We start from the raw sequence: 27,026 nt of genomic DNA, 5'->3' as shown, positions 1-27,026 counted from the left end.
CTTCCGGCATACATGCCCCGCCCTCAGCCCCACCCCGTGTGGGCGGAGATGTAGCGGGAGGATTTGGGAGTCGCTTATTCCCGCTGAGAAGAAGGGATGTGACGTCACACAAGCAGCAGCGGTTGGTGTAGAGGCGGTTGCCAGGGGTGACGGCTGTGTGAGGTGGGCGGGGATAACGCGGCGTGGCTCTCGCCGAATCAGCTGTCAGCCCCCACAGGCCGGTGGTCACGTGATGCATCCCCGCGCATTGATTGTCCCGCAGACACGTCACTCAGAGGTCACGGGGTGAGTTAGCTCCGCCCCACCGCGTCATTGGCCGGCAGATTTGTGAGAGACGAAGCGGCCAATCAGCGCACGCGTCCTCTAACGGACGTCCGTGATTGGCGGAGGGGCGGGGCCGGCGCTGTTGCTATGCGAGCGGTCGCCGGGCGGAATAAGATGGCGGCGCTGGAGCCGGAGGCCGGGGAGATGGGCGGCTGCGGCCCGTGGTGACAGCATGGAGGAGGCCGGGAGCAGCGCCGGCTTGTGGGAGAGGAGGGGAGCCGCCACCCCGGTGAGGAGAGGGGGAGGAGGGGAGATCAGTGTCGGCTCTGAGCCTGACCTGAGGCTGCGCCACAGACCCCGCCCGCTCATACAGGAGGCCCCGCCCACCACACCCACCTGAGGCTGCACACCATGACAGGAGAGCTCATACTCCCTTATTACAGGAGGCCCCGCCCACTATTCATGAGACCCCGCCCCTCATACAGGAGGCCCCGCCCACCACACCCACCTGAGGCTGCATACTGACAGGAGAGCTCATACTCCCTTATTATAGGAGGCCCCGCCCCCTCACACGCCTGACACCCCGCCCACCACACAGGAGGCCCCACACCCACCTGAGGCTGCACACCATAACAGGAGAGCTCATACTCCCTTATTACACGAGGTCCCTCCCACCAGACAGGAGGCCCCGCCCACCAGACAGGAGGCCCCGCCCACCACACTTACCTGAGGCTTCCCACCACGAAAGGAGAGCTCATACTCCCTTATCACAGGAGGCCCCTCCCACCATTCATGCGACTTTGCCCACCACACACCTGAGACCCCTCCCCCTACACAGGAGGCTCCCCTTCACACACCTGAGACTCCACACACCTGAGACTCCGCCCACCACTCCTGAAACCCCTCCCCCTTCACCTACCTAAGACTCCCTGCCATAACAGGAGAGGAGAGCTAATACTCTCCTATAACAGGAGTCCCTGCCCACCACTCCTGAGGCCCCACCCACCTGAGTCTTCCCACCATGGCAGGAGAGTGGTGCTAATGCTCTCCTACAAGGCCGTTTTTAACCACGTCACCCCCAAGTGGTTTTTAACCTAACGGACAAGCAATTTTTACCTGTCGGTGCTCCTCCTTTTTGTTTCCTAATAACTTTATTACTACTTATCACAACAAAATGATCTATACCTCTCTTTTTGCCATCAATTAGGCTTTCTGTGGGTAGTACATTTTGCTAAGAATGTTTTTTATTCTAAATGCAGTTTAACGGGAAACATAAAAAGAAAATGGAAAAAATTTATTATTTCTCAGTTTTCGGCCATTATAGTTTTAAAATTAAACGTAGATAAAACTGACACATTTTATTTGCCCAGTTGTCCCGATTATTAAACTGTGTAAATTATGTCCCTATCACAATGCATGGCGACAATACATTATTTGGAAATATAGGTGTTATTTTTCTGTTTTTTGTTTTGGTCCGGTCCATAATTACAAGCCCCACATAATGAAGTTATAGTAATATTTGTTCATAAAATATACATTAAAAAAGAGGAGTCCCTAAGACAACTATTTATGTATTTTTCCTGTTTTAAACTGATTTTTTTTTTTCCTTGGGGGGGGGGGGGGGGGGGGGGGGGCTTTGGAAGTGTAAGTTGTTAACCTTTTATAGATATTTAATAAGTGTATGTGCCTGTATGTGTTATTTTACTTTTTGGCCACAAGATGGCGCTAGTGAACACTCTCCTGTTTTATAAGTGTACTGTCACTGAACTGTGACTGTTTCCTGTTTTGTGAATGGACGTGGCCGCTGATGTCCATTCATTCCAGGCATTGCGATTGGGTAGCTCGGTCCTCTTCCCCAATCACGGAATACGGAGTACCGACGGTAAAGGCGGGGGGGGGGAGGCACACGTGCGGAGCGAGCGACTTATTAAAACATCCTGTTGCCGTTGACAGGCTCGAACAGGACGTTTTAATAAGTCAGTTTGCCATTAACTTGTTAAGCAAAGACATTCCAGGCCATTGCTATTGGTCTGCAGGACTCCCTCTGTCCTCCTTTGTGCCTCCCTCTAACCTCCTTTATGCCTCCCTCTAACCTCCTTTATGCCTCCCTCTGTCCTCCTTTATGCCTCCCTCTGTCCTCCTTTGTGCCTCCCTCTGTCCTCCTTTGTGCCTCCCTCTGTCCTCCTTTGTGCCTCCCTCTGTCCTCCTTTGTGCCTCCCTCTGTCCTCCTTTGTGCCTCCCTCTGTCCTCCTTAATGCCTCCCTCTGTCCTCCTTTGTGCCTCCCTCTGTCCTCCTTTGTGCCTCCCTCTGTCCTCCTTTGTGCCTCCCTCTGTCCTCCTTTGTGCCTCCCTCTGTCCTCCTTTGTGCCTCCCTCTGTCCTCCTTTGTGCCTCCCTCTGTCCCCCTTTGTGCCTCCCTCTGTCCCCCTTTGTGCCTCCCTCTGTCCCCCTTTGTGCCTCCCTCTGTCCCCCTTTGTGCCTCCCTCTGTCCTCCTTTTGTTCTCCTTTTGTCCTCCTTTGTGCCTCCCTCTGTGCTCCTTTGTGCCTCCCTCTGTCCTCCTTTGTGCCTCCCTCTGTCCTCCTTTGTGCCTCCCTCTGTCCCCCTTTGTACCTCCCTCTCTCCCCCTTTGTGCCTCTCTCTGTCCCCCTTTGACATGGGACTTTTTGTCTGGGATGACAAAAATGCTAGAAATGGCCCTTCTCCCCAATTACAGGATAATTCTCTTATTACACCAGAGACTCCTCCCTATTACAGGAGGCTTTTTTTCATAGAGGGCTCCTCCCACCACAACAGAGCCTGGTTTGGTCAGGCAGGTGGGTGGGCTCTGGGTAGGGTGGTGTCACATTGTGTGAGCTGGTTTGGTCAGGCAGGTGGGCTCTTGGTTGGGTGGTGTCACTCGGTGTGTGATGGTTTGGTCAGGCAGGTGGGTGGGCTCTGGGTTGGGTGGTGTCACTCGATGTGTGCTGGTTTGGTCAGGCAGGTGGGTTTCGGATCTGCTGGCTCTGGTTGGCTGATGTCGCATGGTGTGTGATGGTTTGGTCAGGCAGGTGGGCCCTGGGTTGGGTGATGTTGCATGGTGTGTGATGGTTTGGTCAGGCAGGTGGACTCTGGGTTGGGCGGTGTCACTGGGTGTGTGCTGGTTTGGTCAGGCAGGTGGGATGAGGTGGGTTTCGGGTCGGCTGGCTCTGGTTGGGTGGTGTCGCATGGTGTGTGATGGTTTGGTCAGGCAGGTGTGCTCTGGGTTGGGCGGTGTCACTGGGTGTGTGCTGGTTTGGTCAGGCAGGTGGGATGAGGTGGGTTTCGGTGCGGCTGGCTCTGGTTGGGTGATGTCGCATGGTGTGTGAAGGTTTGGTCAGGCAGGTGGGCTCTGGGTTGGGCGGTGTCACTGGGTGTGTGCTGGTTTGGTCAGGCAGGTGGGATGAGGTGGGTTTCGGTGCGGCTGGCTCTGGTTGGGTGATGTCGCATGGTGTGTGAAGGTTTGGTCAGGCAGGTGGGCTCTGGGTTGGGCGGTGTCACTGGGTGTGTGCTGGTTTGGTCAGGCAGGTGGGATGAGGTGGGTTTCGGGTCGGCTGGCTCTGGTTGGGTGGTGTCGCATGGTGTGTGATGGTTTGGTCAGGCAGGTGGGCTCTGGGTTGGGCGGTGTCACTGGGTGTGTGCTGGTTTGGTCAGGCAGGTGGGATGAGGTGGGTTTCGGGTCGGCTGGCTCTGGTTGGGTGGTGTCGCATGGTGTGTGATGGTTTGGTCAGGCAGGTGGGCTCTGGTTGGGCGGTGTCACTCGATGTGTGCTGGTTTGGTCAGGCAGGTGGGCTCTGGGTTGGGCGGTGTCACTCGATGTGTGCTGGTTTGGTCAGGCAGGTGGGCTCTGGGTTGGGCGGTGTCACTCGATGTGTGCTGGTTTGGTCAGGCAGGTGGGATGAGGTGGGTTTCGGGGCGGCTGGCTCTGGTTGGGTGATGTTGCATGGTGTGTTATGGTTTGGTCAGGCAGGTGGGCTCTGGTTGGGCGGTGTCACTCGATGTGTGCTGGTTTGGTCAGGCAGGTGGGCTCTGGGTTGGGCGGTGTCACTCGATGTGTGCTGGTTTGGTCAGGCAGGTGGGCTCTGGGTTGGGCGGTGTCACTCGGTGTGTGCTGGTTTGGTCAGGCAGGTGGGCTCTGGGTTGGGTGGTGTCACTGGGTGTGTGCTGGTTTGGTCAGGCAAGTGGGCTCTGGGTTGGGTGATGTTGCATGGTGTGTGATGGTTTGGTCAGGCAGGTGGGCTCTGGGTTGGGCGGTGTCACTGGGTGTGTGCTGGTTTGGTCAGGCAGGTGGGCTCTGGGTTGGGCGGTGTCACTCGATGTGTGCTGGTTTGGTCAGGCAGGTGGGCTCTGGGTTGGGCGGTGTCACTCGATGTGTGCTGGTTTGGTCAGGCAGGTGGGCTCTGGGTTGGGCGGTGTTACTCGATGTGTGCTGGTTTGGTCAGGCAGGTGGGCTCTGGGTTGGGCGGTGTCACTCGGTGTGTGCTGGTTTGGTCAGGCAGGTGGGTTGAGGTGGGTTTCAGGGCGGCTGGCTCTGGTTGGGTGTTGGTGAGAAGACTGTAGAATGTTACTTTGTGTTGACAGTAAATAGATGAGGGAGGGTGACATTCTATTGCGCGTGTCACTGTGTGTTAGTTGGCTGGGTGGAGATGGCTTTACCAGGACTGTACGACGTTCACATGCTGTCTGCTGAGCACTACTTGCCCCTCGTTCCCTCCAGCGCTTCGGTGAGTCCCCCTCTACAATCATACTACTTAATAATCTGCTTTTCTCCAGTGATTCCTCATTGTACAAGGTCCCGGCTTTCTGCCCATATTTTCGCATGTCCATTTGTGGCGTCTCCAGGTCGGGCACAGAACTCACCGGAACTCTGCCGGCTGTAGAGTAATAGGCTCAGAGTAGATCGTAGCTGCCAGTATTTGTTATGAGTTGAGGTTATAAGTGAACGCTGCAGTTATTATAACTGTTGTGTATGTGTATTACTATAATCAGGGGTTAATGATTAGCGGTTAGGCAGGAGGGATGGTGAACTGCTTAGTATTGATGGTTAGGTTGTGGATTTGTGGGGAGGTCGGAGGTAAGAGGCAGGGCTGTGGAGTCAGAGCAATTTCTGGGTATCTGGAGACTGAGTCATACAAAAATGCACAGACTCCGACTCCTAAAAAATGTACACTGTAATTAACCTCCATGGCGTTTAGTTTCTGCTGGATTTCTGTGCAAAAAGTGATTCAATTCATTTTCATAACCTTTTTTCCTGTAACTTACCACAATGTGTCAAGCAAGGCTCTAGTGTACACTTGGAGTTTAAAGGAGTTGTTAGGGGAAATATAAAATGAATGGTACTTACCGGGGGCTTCCTCCAGCCCCAAGCTCCCAGGACCTCCCTTGCCGCAGCTCAGCCCGCAGCTGTTTGCCGGAGCTCCGACCCGGTCCCCGGCGATGACGTCAGAGCGACCTGGAGGTCGCTCTGTACTGCGCCTGCGCGATCGGCGCTGTCAATCACCGCCACGTGGGCTGGAGTGGACTGCGCAGGCGCATTAGTTCTGCGCCTGCGAGTCCGCTCCGGCCCACGTGGCAGCGGCGAGGGAGGTCCTTGGAGCTTGGGGCTGGAGGAAGCCCCCGGTAAGTACCATTCATTTTACTATATTTCCCCTGACAACTCCTTTAAATTTACCAGGGCTGTGGAGTCGGTACAAAAATCCTCAGACTCCTTAGGTTAGGATTCCGCCGGTTCTGACTCCTTTAATTTGCATATTACAATTTTGTTGATTAAAAGTATGGAACATGAAATGCATCTCTTAACTGCCAACGCTTCGGAACTTTAAAAGGCAACAGAATATGGAGGCTGCCATATTAATTTCTTTTTAAATAATACCAGTTACCTGGCTAGCCGGCTGATCTTCTGCCTCTAATACTTTTAGTCACAGACTAAAACGAATCCTTCATAAGAGTACTTGTAGAAGACAGTAACAAAGAACATCTATCAGGCCCTAGGCAATGTAACTGTGGGTACATGTAAGAGTGATGTGCAGGTACTCTGCAGGGGAATGAGGGGATTCTTCCTCTATTACACATTCTTCATGCACAATCTGAACATGGATCAGGCCCTAGGCAATGTAACTGTGGGTACATGTAAGAGTGATGTGCAGGTACTCTGCAGGGGAATGAGGGGATTCTTCCTCTATTACACATTCTTCATGCACAATCTGAACATGGATCAGGCCCTAGGCAATGTAACTGTGGGTACATGTAAGAGTGATGTGCAGGTACTCTGCAGGGGAATGAGGAGATTCTACCTCTATTACACATTCTTCATGTACAATCTGAACATGGATCAGGCTCTAGGCAATGTAACTGTGGGTACATGTAAGAGTGATGTGCAGGTACTCTGCAGGGGAATGAGGAGATTCTTCCTCTATTACACATTCTTCATGCACAATCTGAACATGGATCAGGCCCTAGGCAATGTAACTGTAGGTAGATGTAAGAGGGATGTGCAGGTACTCTGCAGGAGAATGAGGAGATTCTTCCTCTATTACACATTCTTCATGCACAATCTGAACCAGGTTTATGGGTGACAGACAACACCTCTGTGTTCAATGGGCACAACATTCTCAGTGGAGTCCCTGCAGCTCTGTGGGGAGTGCATATGTAGAGTATAGTACTACTGTGTAACAAAGTAAACCTGAGACAGATGAAATTAAAGTTTTATACATACCTGGGGCTTCCTCCAGCCGCCTTCAGGATAATCAGTCCCTTGTTGTCCTCCTCCACCACCTGGATCTTCTGCTATGAGTCCAGGTACTTGAGCGAGTCGGGCGTAGTGCGCATGCACACACTCCGCCGCCAGGAACGTACTACACCTGTGCAGCACTATTGCGCAGGTGCAGAATGTTCCTGGCTGTGGGAGCGCCATGCGGCCGGACAGCGCTGACTGGCTGAATTACCAGGACTCATAGCAGAAGATCCGGGTGGTGGAGGACAGAGAGGGACTGATTAGCCTGAAGGGGGCTGGAAGAAGCCCCAGGTATGTATAAAACTTTTCTTTTCATCCGTCTTAGTTAGCCTTTAATTTGTAGTCACCAAACCAAATTTTAACATACCAAATGATTTGGTTTCATGAGCAAAAGGAGTGCATACATTTGCATTTATGGGTAGCCAGTGTAGTGAGCAAAGGATTGGTGTTATGTGGCAATAGCGGGATTGACTTGTTAGCAGTCTGGCGGTGGCATTCTGTACTGGCTGCAGGAGATGTAGGTGTTTGTTTGGAAGGCCTGCATAAGACAGCATTGCAATAGTCCACCTGTGATGTGATGAAGGCATGAACTATGTTTGGAAGATCCTCTGGAGGTGTGAGGTGTTTAATCCTTGCAATATTCCTTAGGTGAAAGAAATAATGTTTCACCACAGCTGAGATTTGATCCCTGAAGTATAATTCCCCATCAGTCAGTACACCCAGGCTGTGCACAGTGTTGGAGGCAGTAAGGTCGGAGTTCCCTGCTCTCAGTGGTGGTGACTGTGTCTGGGGCTGCTTTGCTGTTAGGCTCTGACCTCAGATGACAAGGACCTCAGTTTTCTCAGCATTCAGTGTAAGGCAGTTGTCCTTCATCCACTCCTGAAGCTCAGCTAAGCACGTGTTTATTTTTGGGATGGGGTCTGTCTCATATAGCTGGGTCTCATCTGCATAGCAGTGTTTTTGGATGATTTTTTTTTTTTCTAGTGGCAGCATGTGTATGGTAAACAACAAAGGGGATAGTATCAAGCCCTGGGGCTTACACAGGAAGCATGTCTTACCAGTAGATGCAGTACAAAGGCCTAGTGCACACCAGAGCGTTTCCGCTGCGGTTTGCGATCCGCCTGCGGGTGCGGATCCGCTAGGGTAATGTATTTCAATGGGCTGGTGCACACCAGAGCGGGAGGCGTTTTGCAGAAACGCATACTCCCGGGCTGCTGCAGATTTTGGATTGCTGAGGCGTTTCTGCCTCAATGTTAAGTATAGGAAAACCGCAAACCGCTCTGAAAAACGGCACTTCAGAGCGGTTTGCCAGGCGGTTTTTGTTACAGTAGCTGTTCAGTAACAGCTTTACTGTAACAATACAGGAAATCTACTACACCAAAACCGCTAGACAAAACCGCAAAACGCTAGCCGAAACGCTACAGAAAAATAAGAAAAAGCGTTTCAAAATCTGCTAGCATTTTGCGGATCTGTTTTGGTGTGCACCAGGCCTGATAGTGTGCTCATCTGTCCACATGTCTGTGCAGCTTGGATGGTGCTGTAGCGTTGCAGCCATGCACTAGCAAGTTACAGATGACAGGCAATTCCCTCAGTAATCAGGCAGCAGCTTACACAGGAAACATATGCCTCACCAGGTAATGCAGGTACAGTACTGATAGTGTGCTCATCTGTACACATGTCTGTGCAGCTTGGATGATGCTGTAGCATTGCAGCCATGCACAAGCCAGTCACGGATGACAGGCAATTCCCTCAGTAATCGGGCAGCAGCTTACACAGGAAGAATAGGCCTCACCAGCTAGTGCTTATGAGGTGATCCACGTGAGCCCAGAGTAGTGTGGCTGCCAGCCCCAATCCCCCCCCACACACACACACACACACACACACTGATCACGACTTACGGGTCTCTGACTGACGTATGGTGCATGCCCCGCCCACTTTCCATTATACACAAATACAGAATCCCGCAGGAACCAAAAAAACAGGTTTCCTGTAACAGAAGTTATGATTATTTATTCCGTAGCTCTGCACAAGGTAGGAAAACAAACCAGGGATACATAATGATACAGACAATGCTGTACATCAGATATGGACACTAATACACAATACAGCACTGCTGATTACACTGACAGAAGTAATATGATGACTAAAATGTCTAACAGAGTGCAAGCTATGAAATGTATAACATTCCAAGACACAAAAGGGTGAGAGCCCTGCCCTTGTGAGCTTACACTCTAAAGAAGTTCTATTATATCAGAGTTTACGATACCAGGCGTTACTCCCATATATGTATAATGGTGCTTGGCCGAGACCTGGACATTTAGATTACTATACCTGAATGTTTACTATATAAGCGTTTACTATGACAACATTATCCTGTAATGAGTTACCCAGCAAGCTCATGGTGAACCACAACTCCCAGCAGTGTGTAATTCTAGGAGAACACAGCTGGCCGTGTCACAGGAAGGAGCTCTCTGGACCTCTCTTTGGCTTTATTCAGTTTTGTTGTGCAGTGCAGATAAGCTTGCTATGGTGCAGCCTATCCTGCTAACATGTGCCTTGTGTCCGCAGGTGCGGGAGGTGTGTCCGGGGGTCAACAACAAGCCGTACGTGTGTGAGAGCGGTCACTGCTGCGGGGAGACCGGCTGCTGCACCTACTACTACGAGCTGTGGTGTGAGTATATCTGCGCTGCCACGTGTCCTGGGGTCCGCCCACTCTGTGCCCAGGGGGTTCTCCCACTCTGTGTCCGTGGGTCCTCCCACTCTGCACCCTGGGGTCCGCCCACGGTCCACCCACTCTGTGTGCCTGCTGGGACTGCTTTGTGTCCCGGGGTGCGGTCACTGGGACCCCCCCCCGTGTCCCGGGGTGCGGTCACTGGGACCCCCCTGTGTCCTGGGGTCCTCCCACTGGAACCGCCCTGTGACCTGGGGTCCTCCCACTGGGACTGCCTTGTGTCCCGGGGTGCGGTCACTGGGACTGCCTTGTGTCCCGGGGTGCGGTCACTGGGACTGCCTTGTGTCCCGGGGTGCGGTCACTGGGACCGTCCCGGGGTGCGGTCACTGGGACCGCCTTGTGTCCCGGGGTGCGGTCACTGGGACCGTCCCGGGGTCCTCCCACTGGGACCGCCCCGTGTCCTGGGGTCCTCCCACTGGGACCGCCCCGTGTCCTGGGGTCCTCCCACTGGGACCGCCCCGTGTCCTGGGGTCCTCCCACTGGGACCGCCCCGTGTCCTGGGGTCCTCCCACTGGGACCGCCCCGTGTCCTGGGGTCCTCCCACTGGGACCGCCCCGTGTCCTGGGGTCCTCCCACTGGGACCGCCCCGTGTCCTGGGGTGCGGTCACTGGGAGGGGGCGGCCTGGTGTGCTGTGATATAATGCATGTATTATATTGGTAAGGTCAGGTGAGGAGTGGTCATGTGACAGAAGGGGGAGGGACAGTATGGTGTGCTGTGATTGGTAAGCTGTGGCTGTCTCTGCCCCCTGCAGGGTTCTGGCTTCTCTGGACGGTTCTCATCCTCCTGAGCTGCTGTTGTGCCTATCGCCACCGCCGGGCCAAACTACGGCTGCAACACCAACAGAGGCAGCGAGAGATCAACCTCATCGCATACCACCGTGCCTGCCAGCAGCCCCCCTCCATGCTGGACCTGAGTAAGTGAGCAAGCCCCTCCCCCTGTACTGCAGACTCCTCCCCAACCTCATCACATACCACCGTGCCTGCCAGCAGACCCCCTCCATGCTGGACCTGAGTAAGTGAGCAAGCCCCTCCCCCGTACTGCAGACTTCTCCCCAACCTCATCACATACCACCGTGCCTGCCAGCAGACCCCCTCCATGCTGGACCTGAGTAAGTGAGCAAGCCCCTCCCCCGTACTGCAGACTTCTCCCCAACCTCATCACATACCACCGTGCCTGCCAGCAGCCCCTCTCCATGCTGGACCTGAGTAAGTGTTCTGAGCGAGCCCCTCCCCCTGTACTGCAGACTCCTCCCCAACCTCATCACATACCACCGTGCCTGCCAGCAGCCCCCCTCCATGCTGGACCTGAGTAAGTGTTCTGAGCGAGCCCCTCCCCCGTACTGCAGACTCCTCCCCAACCTCATCACATACCACTGTGCCTGCCAGCAGCCCCCCTCCATGCTGGAAAAATCTATTAACCCTTCGCACTCTTGCATGCAAATGTTCAAACAAATGCATTCACAGATTCACTCATCCAGGCACAACTGTTATCCCTACAGCTAAGTTAAAAGCCGGGGTCTTAGTTCACAGAAGAATGCATTCTTATGCTTAGTCACCTATACTGCGCAGATGTACCCAGGTAAAGGTAGGTGTCCTAACTCTGGCCCTGTAACATGCATAGTGCAGACATGCAAACATTCATTGCATCAAACCTATCAATGGATTAGGAGCACACATCCTGACGTCCTCTCCTGGGACAGACAGTGCATCTTACCAATCGCACAAGGAAGCTAACGTAACGTAACGTAACGCCCCTCTATGCTGGACCTGAGTAAGTGAGCGAGCCCCTCCCCCCCCCCCCCCCGTACTGCAGACTCCTCCCCAATTTCATCACATACTACCGTGCCTGCCAGCAGCCCCCCTCCATGCTGGACCTGAGTAAGTGTCCTGAGTGAGCATCCCCCCCCCCTCCCCCTCCATACTGCCGAAGTATACTGCTTCCCAACACTCTCCCTCTAAATAAGTGTCCAGCCCCTCCTCTCCCCCACCCAAATACCCACATACAGATTACAGTAGAGCCAAGCAATGTTTTCTTTTATAATTGCGGAAGAACATGCATGTGTGGTCAGACTTTTCTAAAGTTACAATCAATCATGTTTGCCCGCCTTTACACTAGTTTTTATTATATAGAAGTCCCTAGTTTCCTGTCCCCAAGGTTTCATATTAAAGCCACAAAGCCTCATGACCAAGAGATGTGAGGTGATATGTCTAGTGGGGGCATCAGACCTGGAAATGAGCATACATTGCATCAGCTTCTGAGTCAGGGAGGTGGGTGAGGGCCAGAGGGGCATCAGACCCCATTTCATGTACTGTGAAGTCTGTTTTTTGCTCTCTGTTTTGACTGTATGTGCCCTTTGAACATGAAAGGTTTTGCAAAAGTTTCTGATTTCTCCCAGTTCTAGAATACAATGATATAATAGTGACAGCATTGTGTCTTTTATTCCTCAGGGGCGGTATCATCCTTCAAACTCCCAGCCTACGAGGAAGTGGCATACCGACCCACAACTCCTCCTCCTCCATATAGTTCCATCCTCACCCAGCTGGGCCTCCCATCTTCATCCCCTCCTCCTCCATCAGACCCACCCTCTCTCACCCCCAGCTCAGATCACACCAGCAGCTGCTCCTGTACATCTGGCTGCATGCTGTCTGGCAGCAGCTCCTTCTCTGTCCAGCTGACTGATGAGACCGGGACCAGCCTTGCCAGTTCTGCCAGCGGTGAGGTTGGGAGTTGGGAGGCCAGCCTTGAAGACGATGAGGAGGAAGGGGCTGCTTGTGGTCAGGAGCAGCAGCGTGGCTTCCAGAAGCAGACGGCCTTCTCCTCCTATGTGGACTTCTTCGACAGTCACCACTGCTGGGACATTGAGGAGGTGGATGAGGAGGATGAAGAGGAGCATTATAGACAGCGGAGGCTGACTGGAGACTCTGGTATAGAGGTTTGCCTCTGCCAGGTGAAGGAAGAGGAAGCAGCAGCAGCAGAAGACACCGGACAGGTCCATGATAACCCAGACTGTGTCCAGAGGAGCCAATCATTAGAATCACCTGCAGAGAAAACAGACAGCGAACCAGATTCCAGACTTCAGATGGTGTGACTGACAGACTGACTGAGTGGAGACAGGGCAGCTGGACACCTCCCTGGGCCCTGTACTCTACCAGCCTGTGTGCGAAGACAGGGCAGCTGGGCCCGTCCATCAGAGGAGATCTCCAGGGCCTTCATCTACACCTGTCTGTATGAAGAGATGGGGCAGCTGGACAACTTGGGCCTTCACCTATTCTAATCCATCTGAGAAGACCATTCCTGGTCCATCCGGTGTGAGGGATTATTGGACAACCTAGACTCTTCGTGCTGTGGAAGATCTTCATCAGTGTCACGATTGGATCTGTGAGGACTTCATTGTGCCACTAGGGTCCTCGACTCTACCAATCCATCTGCTGTGAGGGGCATCTTGACCACCGAGGCCTTAATCTCCACCACCATATGGTGTAACAGCGTGTTGGGGCAGGCCAGGCTGAGTCTTTGTTAGTCCATGTGACTTAGGCAGACCAAGTGGACCAAGGCTGGGAGGTTCTAGAAGCTGCCATTGTTGACCTGGGTATGATCAGACTTATGGTAAACCAGGTGATAGTTTAGGCACTGGTCAGCCAGAATATCTGATCCCTACAGAAGTGGCTGCTTAATGAGATGCACATAATTCAGAGTTGATAAAGGATTATGCAAATTTTGCAGCTTGACCATTAGACCAGTGTAAAGTCCCATACACGTGCTCGGCAAACGTCATTTCAATCCGACAAACAGATTTGTAGACCATGCCCAATCTGTCCAGTGAATCAACTCTGATAACTGTTGGGCAGATATTATTTAAAGGACTTTGTTCTACAGTGTGTGCGTGTCATGCATAATGTCACTTCCGGGGTGCGTGATGTCACTTCCGGGTGCGTGGTGTCAGTTCCGGGTGCGTAATGTTACTTCCGCTTGCTCACGCAGTATTTAAATTAGTTGTTTGCACCATCAGTGTTCGGAGAAAGTCGTTTGTCGCCAGTAGTTTTCATGACGCCAATTGTTTGTTTGCTGCGACTTTTGTTGAGCGTGTGTGCGGACCTTAGTTCTCCCTTGACGGGGATAAATTGGTCCATAGTCAAGCTGCATTTGCATCTCGTTGGCAATCCCTGAGCGTAAGCAGCAGTTTTAGATGAAGGTCGGCTATGGTAGCTTCTGCAATCTCCCAGAGAAGATGAGCATAAAGATATCACCTGAGGGCATCGGGCCTCCTCCCCTCCATCTGCTGTGTATGACTGGAGGAGACAGGAGTACAGGGTGAGGTTATGGCAAGGACTACTCCACCTCCATCTTCTGTGTATGACTGGTGGAGACAGGAGAATGGGGTGGGGTTATGACGAGGGCATTGAGTCTCCTCGGCCTCCATCTGCTGTGTATGACTGGAGGAGACAGGAGAATGGGGTGGGGTTATGACGAGGGCATTGTCTCCTCCCCCTCCATCTGCTGTGTATGACTGGTGGCGACAGGAGAATGGGGTGGGGTCATGACGAGGGCATCGAGTCTCCTCCTCCTCCATCTGCTGTGTATGACTGGTGGAGACAGAAGAATGGGGTGGGGTTATGACGAGGGCATTGAGTTTCCTCGCCCTCCATCTGCTGTGTGTGACTGGAGGAGACAGGAGAATGGGGTGGGGTTATGACGAGGGCATTGTCTCCTCCCCCTCCATCTGCTGTGTATGACTGGTGGCGACAGGAGAATGGGGTGGGGTCATGACAAGGGCATCGAGTCTCCTCCTCCTCACTCTGCTGTGTATGACTGGTGGAGACAGGAGAATGGGGTGGGGTCATGACGAGGGCATCGAGTCTTCTCCATCTGCTGTGTATGACTGGTGGAGACAGGAGAATGGGGTGGGGTCATGACAAGGGCATCGAGTCTCCTCCTCCTCCATCTGCTGTGTATGATTGGTGGAGACAGGAGAATATGGGGGGGGGGGTCATGACGAGGGCCAGCCATAGAGATGGATCATGTGACTTGTGTCTTGGGACACCATGGATGGACATCCCTCTGCCAATGCTGCACATTCTCTTAGTGATGGAGGCGGGTCCATGTTACCAGCTGGGGGAATATATACCATAACACCAAATAAAATCTGTTTACAATAACGTGTGTGTGTGTGTGTGTGTGTGCTGGATGTCAGATGAGGGACATTATCTCGTCTGTCAGATGGTTGTAGAACGTAGATCAGAAGCCACACACAGGCAGTATTCCAGTTCTGTCCGTAGCCGGGCACCCGATCCCGTTCAGAAGCCTGTTCCCTTTGTGTGGTGCTCCTGCCAGGACTATGTATGTTTCTGGGAAGTAAAGCCCTGCCTGGTATTTCATGAGTTTGTGTCCATCCAGGAAACATTTCCCCTGGCTACCTCTTGTTCAGGGCGCATTTCCACTTGTTTTTTTTTTTATTAGCACACAAATTTGCACATCAATTAATTCCTATGTGCCGGTTTCCATTCGATGCAAAATTTGCATGTTTGTAGTGGAAAGCTATGGCAAGAGTCACTGAGGAAGGAGGAAAACCGAAGACATAAGAACAAAAGTAGATTAGGCAACACCTTTAATGACTAGCTGAACAAGGTTCTCTGCAAGCTTTCAAAATGAAGTTTCTTCTTCAGGCATGATACAGAGCTGGATCAGAACCGTGTGAAGCGATTTCTTACACAAACTGTGCTTAAGTCCCCCTTCCTTGGATAGGAAAGAAGGTGCCTGGACCTATAATGACTCCGTTATCAATATGGACTGGTAGGCCGGGGGACAGCCAGAGATTAGGGTGAAAGATTGACCAGTTTATAACTTTCACACGTCAATCTAAGTAATGTATAAACCACTTCCCCTCCCAAGGGACGAGTCTCTACTTCCCTGAAAACGTCACTTTACCTCCCAGGTATGTAGATAAGACAAAATAGACAAGACAAATAACATTTATATTGCGCTTTTCTCCTTGCAGACTCAAAGCGCCAGAGCAGAGCAGCAGCCACTAGGGCGCGCTCTATTGGCAGTAGCAGTGTAAGGGAGACTTGCCAAAGGTCTCCTACTGAATTAGTGCTGGCTTACTGAACAGGCAGAGCCGAGATTCAAACCCAGGTCTCCTGTGTCAGAGGCAGAGCCCTTAACCATTACACCATCCGCCTCGTCACTTCCTTCTCATGGCATCATGCGGGAATGCACAGATTGGTGAATGGGAGCATATGTTCCCAAAGCCAATCAAGGGCCCATATGCATGGTGAATGGGAGCATATGTTCCCAAAGCCAATCAAGGGCCCATATGCAATTCATTTTTTTTTTTTTTCCTAGGTGATCATTTTCATCGCTTTAAAATAACTTTTCAGCATTTTACAATTGATAAACTACCCAAAAGTTGGTGAAAAACTACTGCCAAATTTATTTTGAGCATTTTCTTGCTTGCTGGTTGTCTTAAGGGCATTTTATTGACAAATTTGAAGAAAACTGAGGTGAAACAGTTAATTGCATACAGGCTAAAGAGTCTAATGTATGACTGATCACGGCTGCATTACGCAATAGTGATCATTCCATTGTAAACAAACTGTCACTTCCTGCTAGCTGAAATGCAGCGATTCAGCATTCCAGACAGATAGGAGACTGTGGGGACATCTAGTGGCCCCCCAAAAATATTACAATAAAACATATTACAAAATAAATTCCATCCCTTCTTCCTCCTCCTTTCCCTCATATAACTCAACTGTATAAAAAAAAAAAAAAAAAAAAAGTGACAGAATTGAAAAGACAATACATAAATTGTTACCTTCGGGAATCGGCTTTTCTAATATGTATGCCATGAGGGTATATTATGGTTATTTTTGCAAATAAGTGTAATTGCTACTAGGGTGTTAGGAGAAAACCAAAAACATTATAGTAAGGACATCATTTAAATGTTGTAATAAATTGGGCAAATATAATGTGTGGGTTTTATCCACAGTTGCACATTTTATTTTAAATCTATAATGGCTGAAAAATGAGAAAATGATTTTTTTTCTTATTTTGTTTAAATGGCATATCAAATAATTCTTAGCAAAAAGTACCACCCAAAGAAAGCCTAATTTGTTAAGGTGTGATGAAGTTATTGCTGAATGAATCGAAGCAGCTCTGAAAGGTGAAAATTGCTGTGGATTTTAAAGGATTTTCGAGATGAAATGAAAAATGTAAGCTGACCTCGCCAACGGGTCGCCTTTATAGCGAGTGGCCAGAGGGGACACCGAGGAGGAGCGGGGCTGCGGCGAGGGAATGAGACGGCTGTCAGGGGCTGGAAGAAGACCCAGGTAAGTAAAACATCGATTTTTCATTTGGCCTCGGAAGCCCTGAAAGGAAAAAAAAACGTTATGCCTGTACACACCATGCAATTTCCTGTCACATAGATGGTTCAGTCGAATATTTCTGACAGGTCCGATCTGATTGAATTTTGTATAGAAGTGATCGGAAATCAAATCGGACCTGTTGGAAATGATCTATTCGACCGTCTATCTGACGGGAGATTGCATGGTGTGTACTAGGCAATAGTGGTGAAGTGGTTAATCGATGGCGTTTAGTCTCATTGATGCAGTCATTAGATCCAGGCATCATTTTTACATTTCAAAGAAAGTGGGACGGTCTTGAACTGGATTGTGTACACCCAGAAAATCCTGTATAAGTTTATGCATGTAAGAAATGGCTTTATACGTTTCTGATCCAGTCCTGTGTCATGCAGGAAGAAGCAGTAGAGTGTTGTGCTGTGTTGGCCATCAGGGAAAGCAAGAAGCTTTAATGCCATTTATTGGCTAACTTAGAGATGAATAAACAGTGAGCTTTCGGCTTATAGTAAGCCTTCATCAGACTTGGTTCCTGACAATGTACAAAACACAGCTTATATATACTGACATACAGAGGAGAAACATTCCTTAGCAAACTTAGACACTGAACTAATTTTGCCCATTTTTACCTTATAATTCGCTTCAGTGCTCTCATGACAAGTAATCCGCCGCGTCCCCGCTGCAAAACGAGGGCTGCAGAGCCCCCAAATCCCTGGGGGGCAATCCAACCGGCATTTCCTGGAAGGGACAGAGCTTTCAGCTTCAGCTCTGCCCCTCCTGATGTCAATCGCGGCGGATCGCCGCCTCTCCCCGCCCCCTCTCACTCTTCCTTCACAGAGAGAGGCGGCGATTGATGGCAAGAGAGGCAGAGCTACAAGCTCTGCCTCTCAGAGTAGCAAAATCCACCACCAAGTTGGTCATGGATGTTTGCAGAGGGATTTGGGGGCTCTGCAGCCCTCGTTTTGTGGCAGGGACGCAGCGGTTTACTTGTCATGAGAGCACTGAAGCGAATTATAAGGTGAAATGGGCAAAACTAGTTTGCTTCAGTGTCTCTTTAACAGGAAAGTTAAAGCACACCTGAGGTGAGAGGTGTATGGAGGCTGCCATATTTATTTTCCTTTATAAACAATACCGGTTACCTGGCTGTCCTGCTGATCCTCTGCCTCTAAAGGTATGTACACATCTGTAATTGATGTCACTCCATCAGGGATCAAGGCCTGACATCGCTGGGCTGGGTTCACACATGCGTGTCAGCTGTGTAGCTTACAATGCACAGTGTTGCTATGTGGTGGGAGGGGGTGGAGCTGCAGGTGTGTGATGTCATGGTGGGTGGGGGAAAGGCATGAACAATAGAATCGGCCGTTGCTGGGAGTGAGTAGATCCGCCGGGCACTTGGAGGCCGCTGTGCACACGCCTGATAACAACCGCCTCACTGCACAGAGTTGTGTGTACCAGGCTTTACACTTTAAAGGAAACTGTAGTGAGAGGTATATGGAGGCTGCCATAGTTATTTCCTTTTAAGCAATATTGCCTGGCAGCCCTGCTGGTCTATTTGGCTGCAGTCGTGTCTGAATCACACCACAAACAAGCATGCAGCTAATCTTGTCAGATTTGACAAGAATGTCAGAAACACCTGAGCTGCTGCATGCTTGTTCAGGGGCTGTGGCTAAAAGTATTAGAGGCAGAGGATCAGCAGGACAGCCAGGCAACTGGTATTTCTCAAAAGGAAATAAATATGACAGCCTCCATATACCTCTCACTACAGTTGTCCTTTAAGCCACAGCCCCTGAGCAAGCATGCAGCAGATCGGGTACTTTGACTGAAGTGTGGCTGGATTAGCTGCATGCTTGTTTCAGGTGAGTGATTTAGACACTACTGCAGCCAGAGAGATCAGCAGGACAGCCAGGCAACTGGTATTGTATAACGGAATAAATATGGCAGCCTCCATATTTTCTCACTACAGTTGTGCTATAAAGTTTTGTAAGCTTGCAAGGAAGTGAGAGCCTTGTCAGGTGTGGCTGGAGTCCCAGGTGACCACTGACAGATAAAGAGAACTCCACCCAGCATCATGTGACTGGATGGAGGCAGATGTGGATACCATGCCAATGGCTTCCTCCGTATTGCAGGTGTGCAACCGACACTTCCCTCACCAGTACCTGCCTCACTATCCTTGTGAGAGTCCAGACATGTGGTCTCAGATATGGTGTCAGCTCTCGCCCATGTTGTGCACTCTCTCCGTAGGGTCATCAGGCTTGTCTAGAGGAAGTATGTGCACCAATCTAATGATGGACGAGGACAGCCAGCTGGGCAATCACACACTGGGATATTCTAAACCAAATACAGAGGAGGCCTTCAGGTACAGTACACCTGCCACCCCGGAACATGGCGATGGGTAGAGAGAGGCCTTCAGGTACGGTACACCTGCCACCCCGGAACATGGCGATAGGTAGAGAGAGGCCTTCAGGTACAGTACACCTGCCACCCCAGGTCATGGCGATGGGTAGAGAGGTATTCAGGTACAGTACACCTGCCACCCCGGAACATGGCGATGGGTAGAGAGAGGCCTTCAGGTACGGTACACCTGCCACCCCGGAACATGGCGATAGGTAGAGAGAGGCCTTCAGGTACAGTACACCTGCCACCCCGGAACATGGCGATGGGTAGAGAGAGGCCTTCAGGTACGGTACACCTGCCACCCTGGAACATGGCGATAGGTAGAGAGAGGCCTTCAGGTACAGTACACCTGCCACCCCAGGTCATGGCGATGGGTAGAGAGGTATTCAGGTACAGTACACCTGCCACCCCAGGTCATGGCGATGGGTAGAGAGGTATTCAGGTACAGTACACCTGCCACCCCGGAACATGGCGATGGGTAGAGAGAGGCCTTCAGGTACGGTACACCTGCCACCCCGGAACATGGCGATAGGTAGAGAGAGGCCTTCAGGTACAGTACACCTGCCACCCCGGAACATGGCGATGGGTAGAGAGAGGCCTTCAGGTACGGTACACCTGCCACCCTGGAACATGGCGATAGGTAGAGAGAGGCCTTCAGGTACAGTACACCTGCCACCCCAGGTCATGGCGATGGGTAGAGAGGTATTCAGGTACAGTACACCTGCCACCCCAGGTCATGGCGATGGGTAGAGAGGTATTCAGGTACAGTACACCTGCCACCCCAGGTCATGGCGATGGGTAGAGAGGTATTCAGGTACAGTACACCTGCCACCCCAGGTCATGGCGATGGGTAAAGAGAGGCCTTCATGTACAGTACACCTGCCACCCCAGGACATGGCGATGGGTAGAGAGGCCTTCAGGTACAGTACACTTGCCACCCCGGAACATGGCGATGGGTAGAGAGAGGCCTTCAGGTACAGTACACCTGCCACCCCAGGACATGGCGATGGGTAGAGAGGTATTCAGGTACAGTACACCTGCCACCCCAGGTCATGGCGATGGGTAGAGAGGTATTCAGGTACAGTACACCTGCCACCCCAGGTCATGGCGATGGGTAAAGAGAGGCCTTCATGTACAGTACACCTGCCACCCCAGGACATGGCGATGGGTAGAGAGGCCTTCAGGTACAGTACACCTGCCACCCCGGAACATGGCGATGGGTAGAGAGGCCTTCAGGTACAGTATACACCTGCCACCCCGGAACATGGCGATGGGTAGAGAGGTATTCAGGTACAGTACACCTGCCACCCCAGGTCATGGCGATGGGTAGAGAGGTATTCAGGTACAGTACACCTGCCACCCCAGGTCATGGCGATGGGTAAAGAGAGGCCTTCATGTACAGTACACCTGCCACCCCAGGACATGGCGATGGGTAGAGAGGCCTTCAGGTACAGTACACCTGCCACCCCGGAACATGGCGATGGGTAGAGAGAGGCCTTCAGGTACAGTACACCTGCCACCCCAGGACATGGCGATAGGTAGAGAGAGGCCTTCATGTACGGTACACCTGCCACCCCGGAACATGGCGATAGGTAGATAGAGGCCTTCAGGTACGGTACACCTGCCACCCCAGGTCATGGCGATGGGTAGAGAGACATTCAGGTACAGTACACCTGCCACCTCAGGTCATGGCGATGGGTAGAGAGGCATTCAGGTACAGTACACCTGCCACCCCAGGTCATGGCGATGGGTAGAGAGGCATTCAGGTACAGTACACCTGCCACCCCAGGTCATGGCGATGGGTAGAGAGAGGCCTTCAGGTACAGTACACCTGCCACCCCAGGTCATGGCGATGGGTAGAGAGGCCTTCATGTACAGTACACCTGCCACCCCAGGACATGGCGATGGGTAGAGAGAGGCATTCAGGACCCCAGGACATTGCATTGGGTAGAGAGAGGCCTTCAGGTACGGTACACCTGCCACCCCAGGACATGGCGATGGGTAGAGAGGCCTTCAGGCATGGTACACCTGCCACCTCAGGACATGGCGATGGGTAGAGAGAGGCCTTCAGGACCCAAGGACATTGCATTGGGTAGAGAGAGGCCTTCAGGTACGGTACACCTGCCACCCCAGGACATGGCGATGGGTAGAGAGGCCTTCAGGCATGGTACACCTGCCACCTCAGGACATGGCGATGGGTAGAGAGAGGCCTTCAGGTACGGTACACCTGCCACCCCAGGACATGGCGATGGGTAGAGAGGTCTTTAGGCATAGTACACCTGCCACCTCAGGACATGGCAATGGGTAGAGAGAAGGCCTTCAGGCATGGTACACCTGCCACCCCAGGACATGGCGATGGGTAGAGAGAAGGCCTTCAGGCATGGTACACCTGCTACCCCAGGACATGGCTATGGGTAGAGAGAGGCCTTCAGGTACAGTACAGCTGCCACCCCAGGACATGGCGATGGGTAGAGAGAGGCCTTCACGTACAGTACAGCTGCCATCCCAGGACATGGCGATGGGTAGAGAGAGGCCTTCAGGCATGGTACACCTGCTACCCCAGGACATGGCGATGGGTAGAGAGAGGCCTTCAGGACCCCAGGACATTGCATTGGGTAGAGAGAGGCCTTCAGGTGCAGTACACCTGCCACCCCAGGACATGGCGATGGGTAGAAAGAGGCCTTCAGGACCCTAGGACATTGCATTGGGTAGAGAGAGGCCTTCAGGTGCAGTACACCTGCCACCCCAGGACATGGCGATGGGTAGAGAGAAGTCTTGAGGCATGGTAAACTTGCCGCCCCTGGGACGGTAAAATACACACACACCTTCATCTGCACCCCGACACCCTCACCCCACATTGCAGAGTAGTGTAGTGGAGCAATGTTAAGCCCCCTCTACACCATTCAATTCCAGGCGCGATCGTTTTTGACTAGTTTTCAATGCAAATTGATCACACGATCGATCAAATCCCGATCGGACATGTTGGATTTAATCGATTTAATTGAATTTAAACCAATCGAAATTCAATCAATTGCGCCTGGAATTGAATGGTGTAGAGGGGGCTTAATGTCTACCTCCTCTAGCGATGCATCAGTCTCTTCTGTTCTTCTCGGCAGCTGCACGCTCTGTGCTTCCATACCTCCTTCTCCTGATCACGACCTGCAATCAGAGGTGTGCAGCATAGAGCGTGTAACATTTCCCTGCTCCAGCGATGAGTCAGTCTCTTCTGTTCTTCCCAGCAGCTGCACGCTCTGTGCTTCCATACCTCCTTCTCCTAATCACATGATATGCATTCAGAGGTGTGCAGCATAGAGCGTGTAACATTTCCCTGCTCCAGCGATGCGTCAGTCTCCTCTGTTCTTCTCAGCAGCTCCACGCTCTGTGCTTCCATACCTCCTTCTCCTGATCACGACCTGCAATCAGAGATGTGCAGCATAGAGGGTGTAACATTTCCCTGCTCCAGCGATGCGTCAGTCTCTTCTGTTCTTCCCAGCAGCTGCACACTCTGTGCTTCCATACCTCCTACTCCTGATCACATGACCTGCATTCAGAGGTGTGCAGCATAGAGGGTGTGATATTCACCTGCTCCCGAGATGCGTTGTGCCTCCTCTTCCCAGCAGCTGCACGCTCTGTGCTTCCATACCTCCTTCTCCTGATCACATGACCTGCATTCAGAGGTGTGCAGCATAGAGTGTGTAACATTTCCCTGCTCCAACGATGCGTCAGTCTCCTCTGTTCTTCTCAGCAGCTCCAAGCTCTGTGCTTCCATACCTCCTCCTGATCACATGACCTGCATTCAGAGGTGTGCAGCATAGAGTGTGTAACATTTCCCTGCTCCAGCGATGCGTCAGTCTCCTCTGTTATTCCCAGCAGCTGCACGCTCTGTGCTTCCATACCTCCTTCTCCTGATCACATGACATGCATTCAGAGGTGTGCAGCATAGAGCGTGTAACATTTCCCTGCTCCAGCGATGCGTCATTCTCTTCTGTTCTTCCCAGCAGCTGCACGCTCTGTGCTTCCATACCTCCGTCTCCTGATCACGACCTGCAATCAGAGGTGTGCAGCATAGAGTGTGTAAAATTTCCCTGCTCCAGCGATGCGTCAGTCTCTTCTGTTCTTCCCAGCAGCTGCACGCCCAGTGCTTCCATACCTCCAGCTCCTGATCACATGACATGCATTCAGAGGTGTGCAGCATAGAGGGTGTAACATTTCCCTGCTCCAGCGATGCGTCAGTCTCTTCTGTTCTTCCCAGCAGCTGCACACTCTGTGCTTCCATACCTCCTACTCCTGATCACATGACCTGCATTCAGAGGTGTGCAGCATAGAGGGTGTGATATTCACCTGCTCCCGAGATGCGTTGTGCCTCCTCTTCCCAGCAGCTGCACGCTCTGTGCTTCCATACCTCCTTCTCCTGATCACATGACCTGCATTCAGAGGTGTGCAGCATAGAGTGTGTAACATTTCCCTGCTCCAACGATGCGTCAGTCTCCTCTGTTCTTCTCAGCAGCTCCACGCTCTGTGCTTCCATACCTCCTCCTGATCACATGACCTGCATTCAGAGGTGTGCAGCATAGAGTGTGTAACATTTCCCTGCTCCAGCGATGCGTCAGTCTCCTCTGTTATTCCCAGCAGCTGCACGCTCTGTGCTTCCATACCTCCTTCTCTTGATCACGACCTGCATTCAGAGGTGTGCAGCATAGAGGGTGTAACATTTCCCTGCTCCAGCGATGCGTCAGTCTCTTCTGTTCTTCTCAGCAGCTGCACGCTCTGTGCTTCCATACCTCCTTCTCCTGATCACATGACATGCATTCAGAGGTGTGCAGCATAGAGCGTGTAACATTTCCCTGCTCCAGCGATGCGTCATTCTCTTCTGTTCTTCCCAGCAGCTGCACGCTCTGTGCTTCCATACCTCCTTCTCCTGATCACGACCTGCAATCAGAGGTGTGCAGCATAGAGTGTGTAACATTTCCCTGCTCCAGCGATGCGTCAGTCTCTTCTGTTCTTCCCAGCAGCTGCACGCCCAGTGCTTCCATACCTCCAGCTCCTGATCACATGACATGCATTCAGAGGGGTGCAGCATAGAGCGTGTAACATTTCCCTGCTCCAGCGATGTGTCAGTCTCTTCTGATCTTCCCAGCAGCTGCACGCTCTGTGCTCCCATACCTCCAGCTCCTGATCACATGACCTGCATTCAGAGGTGTGCAGCATAGAGGGTGTAACATTTCCCTGCTCCAGCGATGCGTCAGTCTCTTCTGAGCTTCCCAGCAGCTGCACGCTCTGTGCCCCCATACCTCCAGCTCCTGATCACATGATATGCATTCAGAGGTGTGCAGCATAGAGCGCATAACATTTCCCTGCTCCAGCAATGCGTCAGTTTCTTCTGTTCTTCCCAGCAGCTGCACGCTCTGTGCTTCCATACCTCCTCCTCCTGATCACATGACCTGCATTCAGAGGTGTGCAGCATAGTGTGTGGCTGTCGGGAAGATCAGAGGAGACTGGAAGTAGCACCAGAGCAGGTAAATATTAGACTCCTCCACTGCGCTACTCTGCAGAAGGGGGAGGAGCAGCCCTACTTCCATGGTTGCCATAGTTACATCACCTTGTTTGAGACTTTAATAAATGTTAAATCTTAATAAAAAAACATTTGGCACGTGACTCATGCCGGGATTACACAACGGGTTTTTTCGGAAAATTTACTGGACGATCGATTTTCCTGATAGATTTCCATTCACTTCTATGAGAAAATTGATAAGAAAAACGATCAAACTCAGATCGGAAATTATCTATCCAGCCATCTGTCTGCCCAAAAATCTCATTGTGTATTCCCAGCATTAGACTAGGTGATAGTTTCACTCCCCTGCCCTAGAGTGTTGGGAGACACAGCAACCTTCTGGCCAAGGCACGTATTGATGATGTCATCCTGCAGGTGATGGGACTTCCTCTGTAGGGTCCTGCTACCACATCTACAGTGCTGGGAGACACAGCAACCTTCTGGCCATGGCACGTATTGATGATGTCATCCTGCAGGTGATGGGACTTCCTCTGTAGGGTCCTGCTACCACATCTAGAGTGCTGGGAGACACAGCAACCTTCTGGCCATGGCACGTATTGATGATGTCATCCTGCAGGTGATGGGACTTCCTCTGTAGGGTCCTGCTACAACATCTAGAGTGCTGGGAGACACAGCAACCTTCTGGCCATGGCACGTATTGATGATGTCATCCTGCAGGTGATGGGACTTCCTCTGTAGGGTCCTGCTACCACATCTAGAGTGCTGGGAAACACAGCAAACTTCTGGCCATGGCACGCATTGATGATGTCATCCTGCAGGTGATGTGATTTCCTCTGTAGGGTCCTGCTACCACATCTAGAATGTTGGGAGACACAGCAACCTTCGGGCCATGGCTCGTATTGATGATGTCATCCTGCAGGTGATGGGACTTCCTCTGTAGGGTCCTGCTACCACATCTAGAATGTTGGGAGACACAGCAACCTTCTGGCTATGGCACGTATTGGTGAGGTCATCCTGCAGGTGATGGGACTTCCTCTGTAGGGTCCTGCTACCACATCTAGAGTGCTGGGAGACACAGCAACCTTCTAGCCATGGCACGTATTGATGATGTCATCCTGCAGGTGATGGGACTTCCTCTGTAGGGTCCTGCTACCACATCTAGAGTGCTGGGAGACACAGCAACCTTCTGGCCATGGCACGTATTGATGTCATCCTGCAGGTGATGAAACTTCCTCTGTAGGGTCCTGCTACCACATCTAGAGTGTTGGGAGACACAGCAACCTTCTGGCTATGGCACGTATTGGTGATGTCATCCTGCAGGTGATGGGACTTCCTCTGTAGGGTCCTGCTACCACATCTAGAGTGCTGGGAGACACAGCAACCTTCTAGCCATGGCACGTATTGATGATGTCATCCTGCAGGTGATGGGACTTCCTCTGTAGGGTCCTGCTACCACATCTAGAGTGCTGGGAGACACAGCAACCTTCTGGCCATGGCACGTATTGATGTCATCCTGCAGGTGATGGGACTTCCTCTGTAGGGTCCTGCTACCACATCTAGAGTGCTGTGAGACACAGCAACCTTCTGGCCATGGCACGTATTGATGATGTCATCCTGCAGGTGATGGGATTTCCTCTGTAGGGTCCTGCTACCACATCTAGAGTGCTGGGAGACACAGCAACCTTCTGGCCATGGCACGTATTGACAGAGGGCCCAACCGTCCCGATCTCGTCGGGACTGTCACGATTTGGGGGGGCTCTCCCGCTGTCACGGTATGAGCCCCCCAAGTCCCGGCGGCAGTGGGCAGCAGTAAAAAAAAAAAATGATCGAGGCGCCAGCCGCGCGTGGTATGCGGGATGCGGCCATATCATTACTACCTCCCTCCCTCCTTCCCTTGAGATCTGCCCCCCCTGTGTCCCCCGTTAGCAGAGTGCGCAGCGAGCGGAGCGGGCTGTCATTACCTGTGTTCATGCACGCATACCGATGTCCGGCTTCACTCTGCTTCCTGTGACGTCACAGGAAGC

The 27,026-nt window shown here is 51.9% G+C and overlaps 1 protein-coding gene across 1 annotated transcript; it reads left to right on the top strand.

Annotated features, from left to right (window-relative positions):
* Positions 1–386: 386 nt before the first annotated feature.
* WBP1 (WW domain binding protein 1) lies at positions 387–14,900 on the top strand. Its single transcript, XM_068273561.1, has 4 exons — positions 387–553; positions 9,581–9,683; positions 10,496–10,657; positions 12,192–14,900. Exons 1-4 carry the CDS (start codon positions 497–499, stop codon positions 12,830–12,832), a joined length of 963 nt encoding a protein of 320 aa, XP_068129662.1. The 5' UTR covers positions 387–496; the 3' UTR covers positions 12,833–14,900.
* The last annotated feature ends 12,126 nt before the right edge of the window (positions 14,901–27,026 follow it).

Source organism: Hyperolius riggenbachi, chromosome 1 (assembly GCF_040937935.1).
Source record: "Hyperolius riggenbachi isolate aHypRig1 chromosome 1, aHypRig1.pri, whole genome shotgun sequence".
Classification (NCBI taxonomy): Eukaryota; Metazoa; Chordata; class Amphibia; order Anura; family Hyperoliidae; genus Hyperolius; species Hyperolius riggenbachi.
This window is presented reverse-complemented; position numbering and strand designations above follow the sequence as displayed.

What these genes read in the sequence shown, in the direction of transcription:
- WBP1 (XM_068273561.1), top strand. Translation starts at nt 497, where the DNA reads ATGGAGGAGGCCGGGAGCAGCGCCGGCTTGTGGGAGAGGAGGGGAGCC. An exon ending in GGAGGGGAGCCGCCACCCCG is followed by an intron (nt 554 to 9,580) that starts GTGAGGAGAGGG and finishes TTGTGTCCGCAG; the next exon opens with GTGCGGGAGGTGTGTCCGGG. An exon ending in CTACTACTACGAGCTGTGGT is followed by an intron (nt 9,684 to 10,495) that starts GTGAGTATATCT and finishes TGCCCCCTGCAG; the next exon opens with GGTTCTGGCTTCTCTGGACG.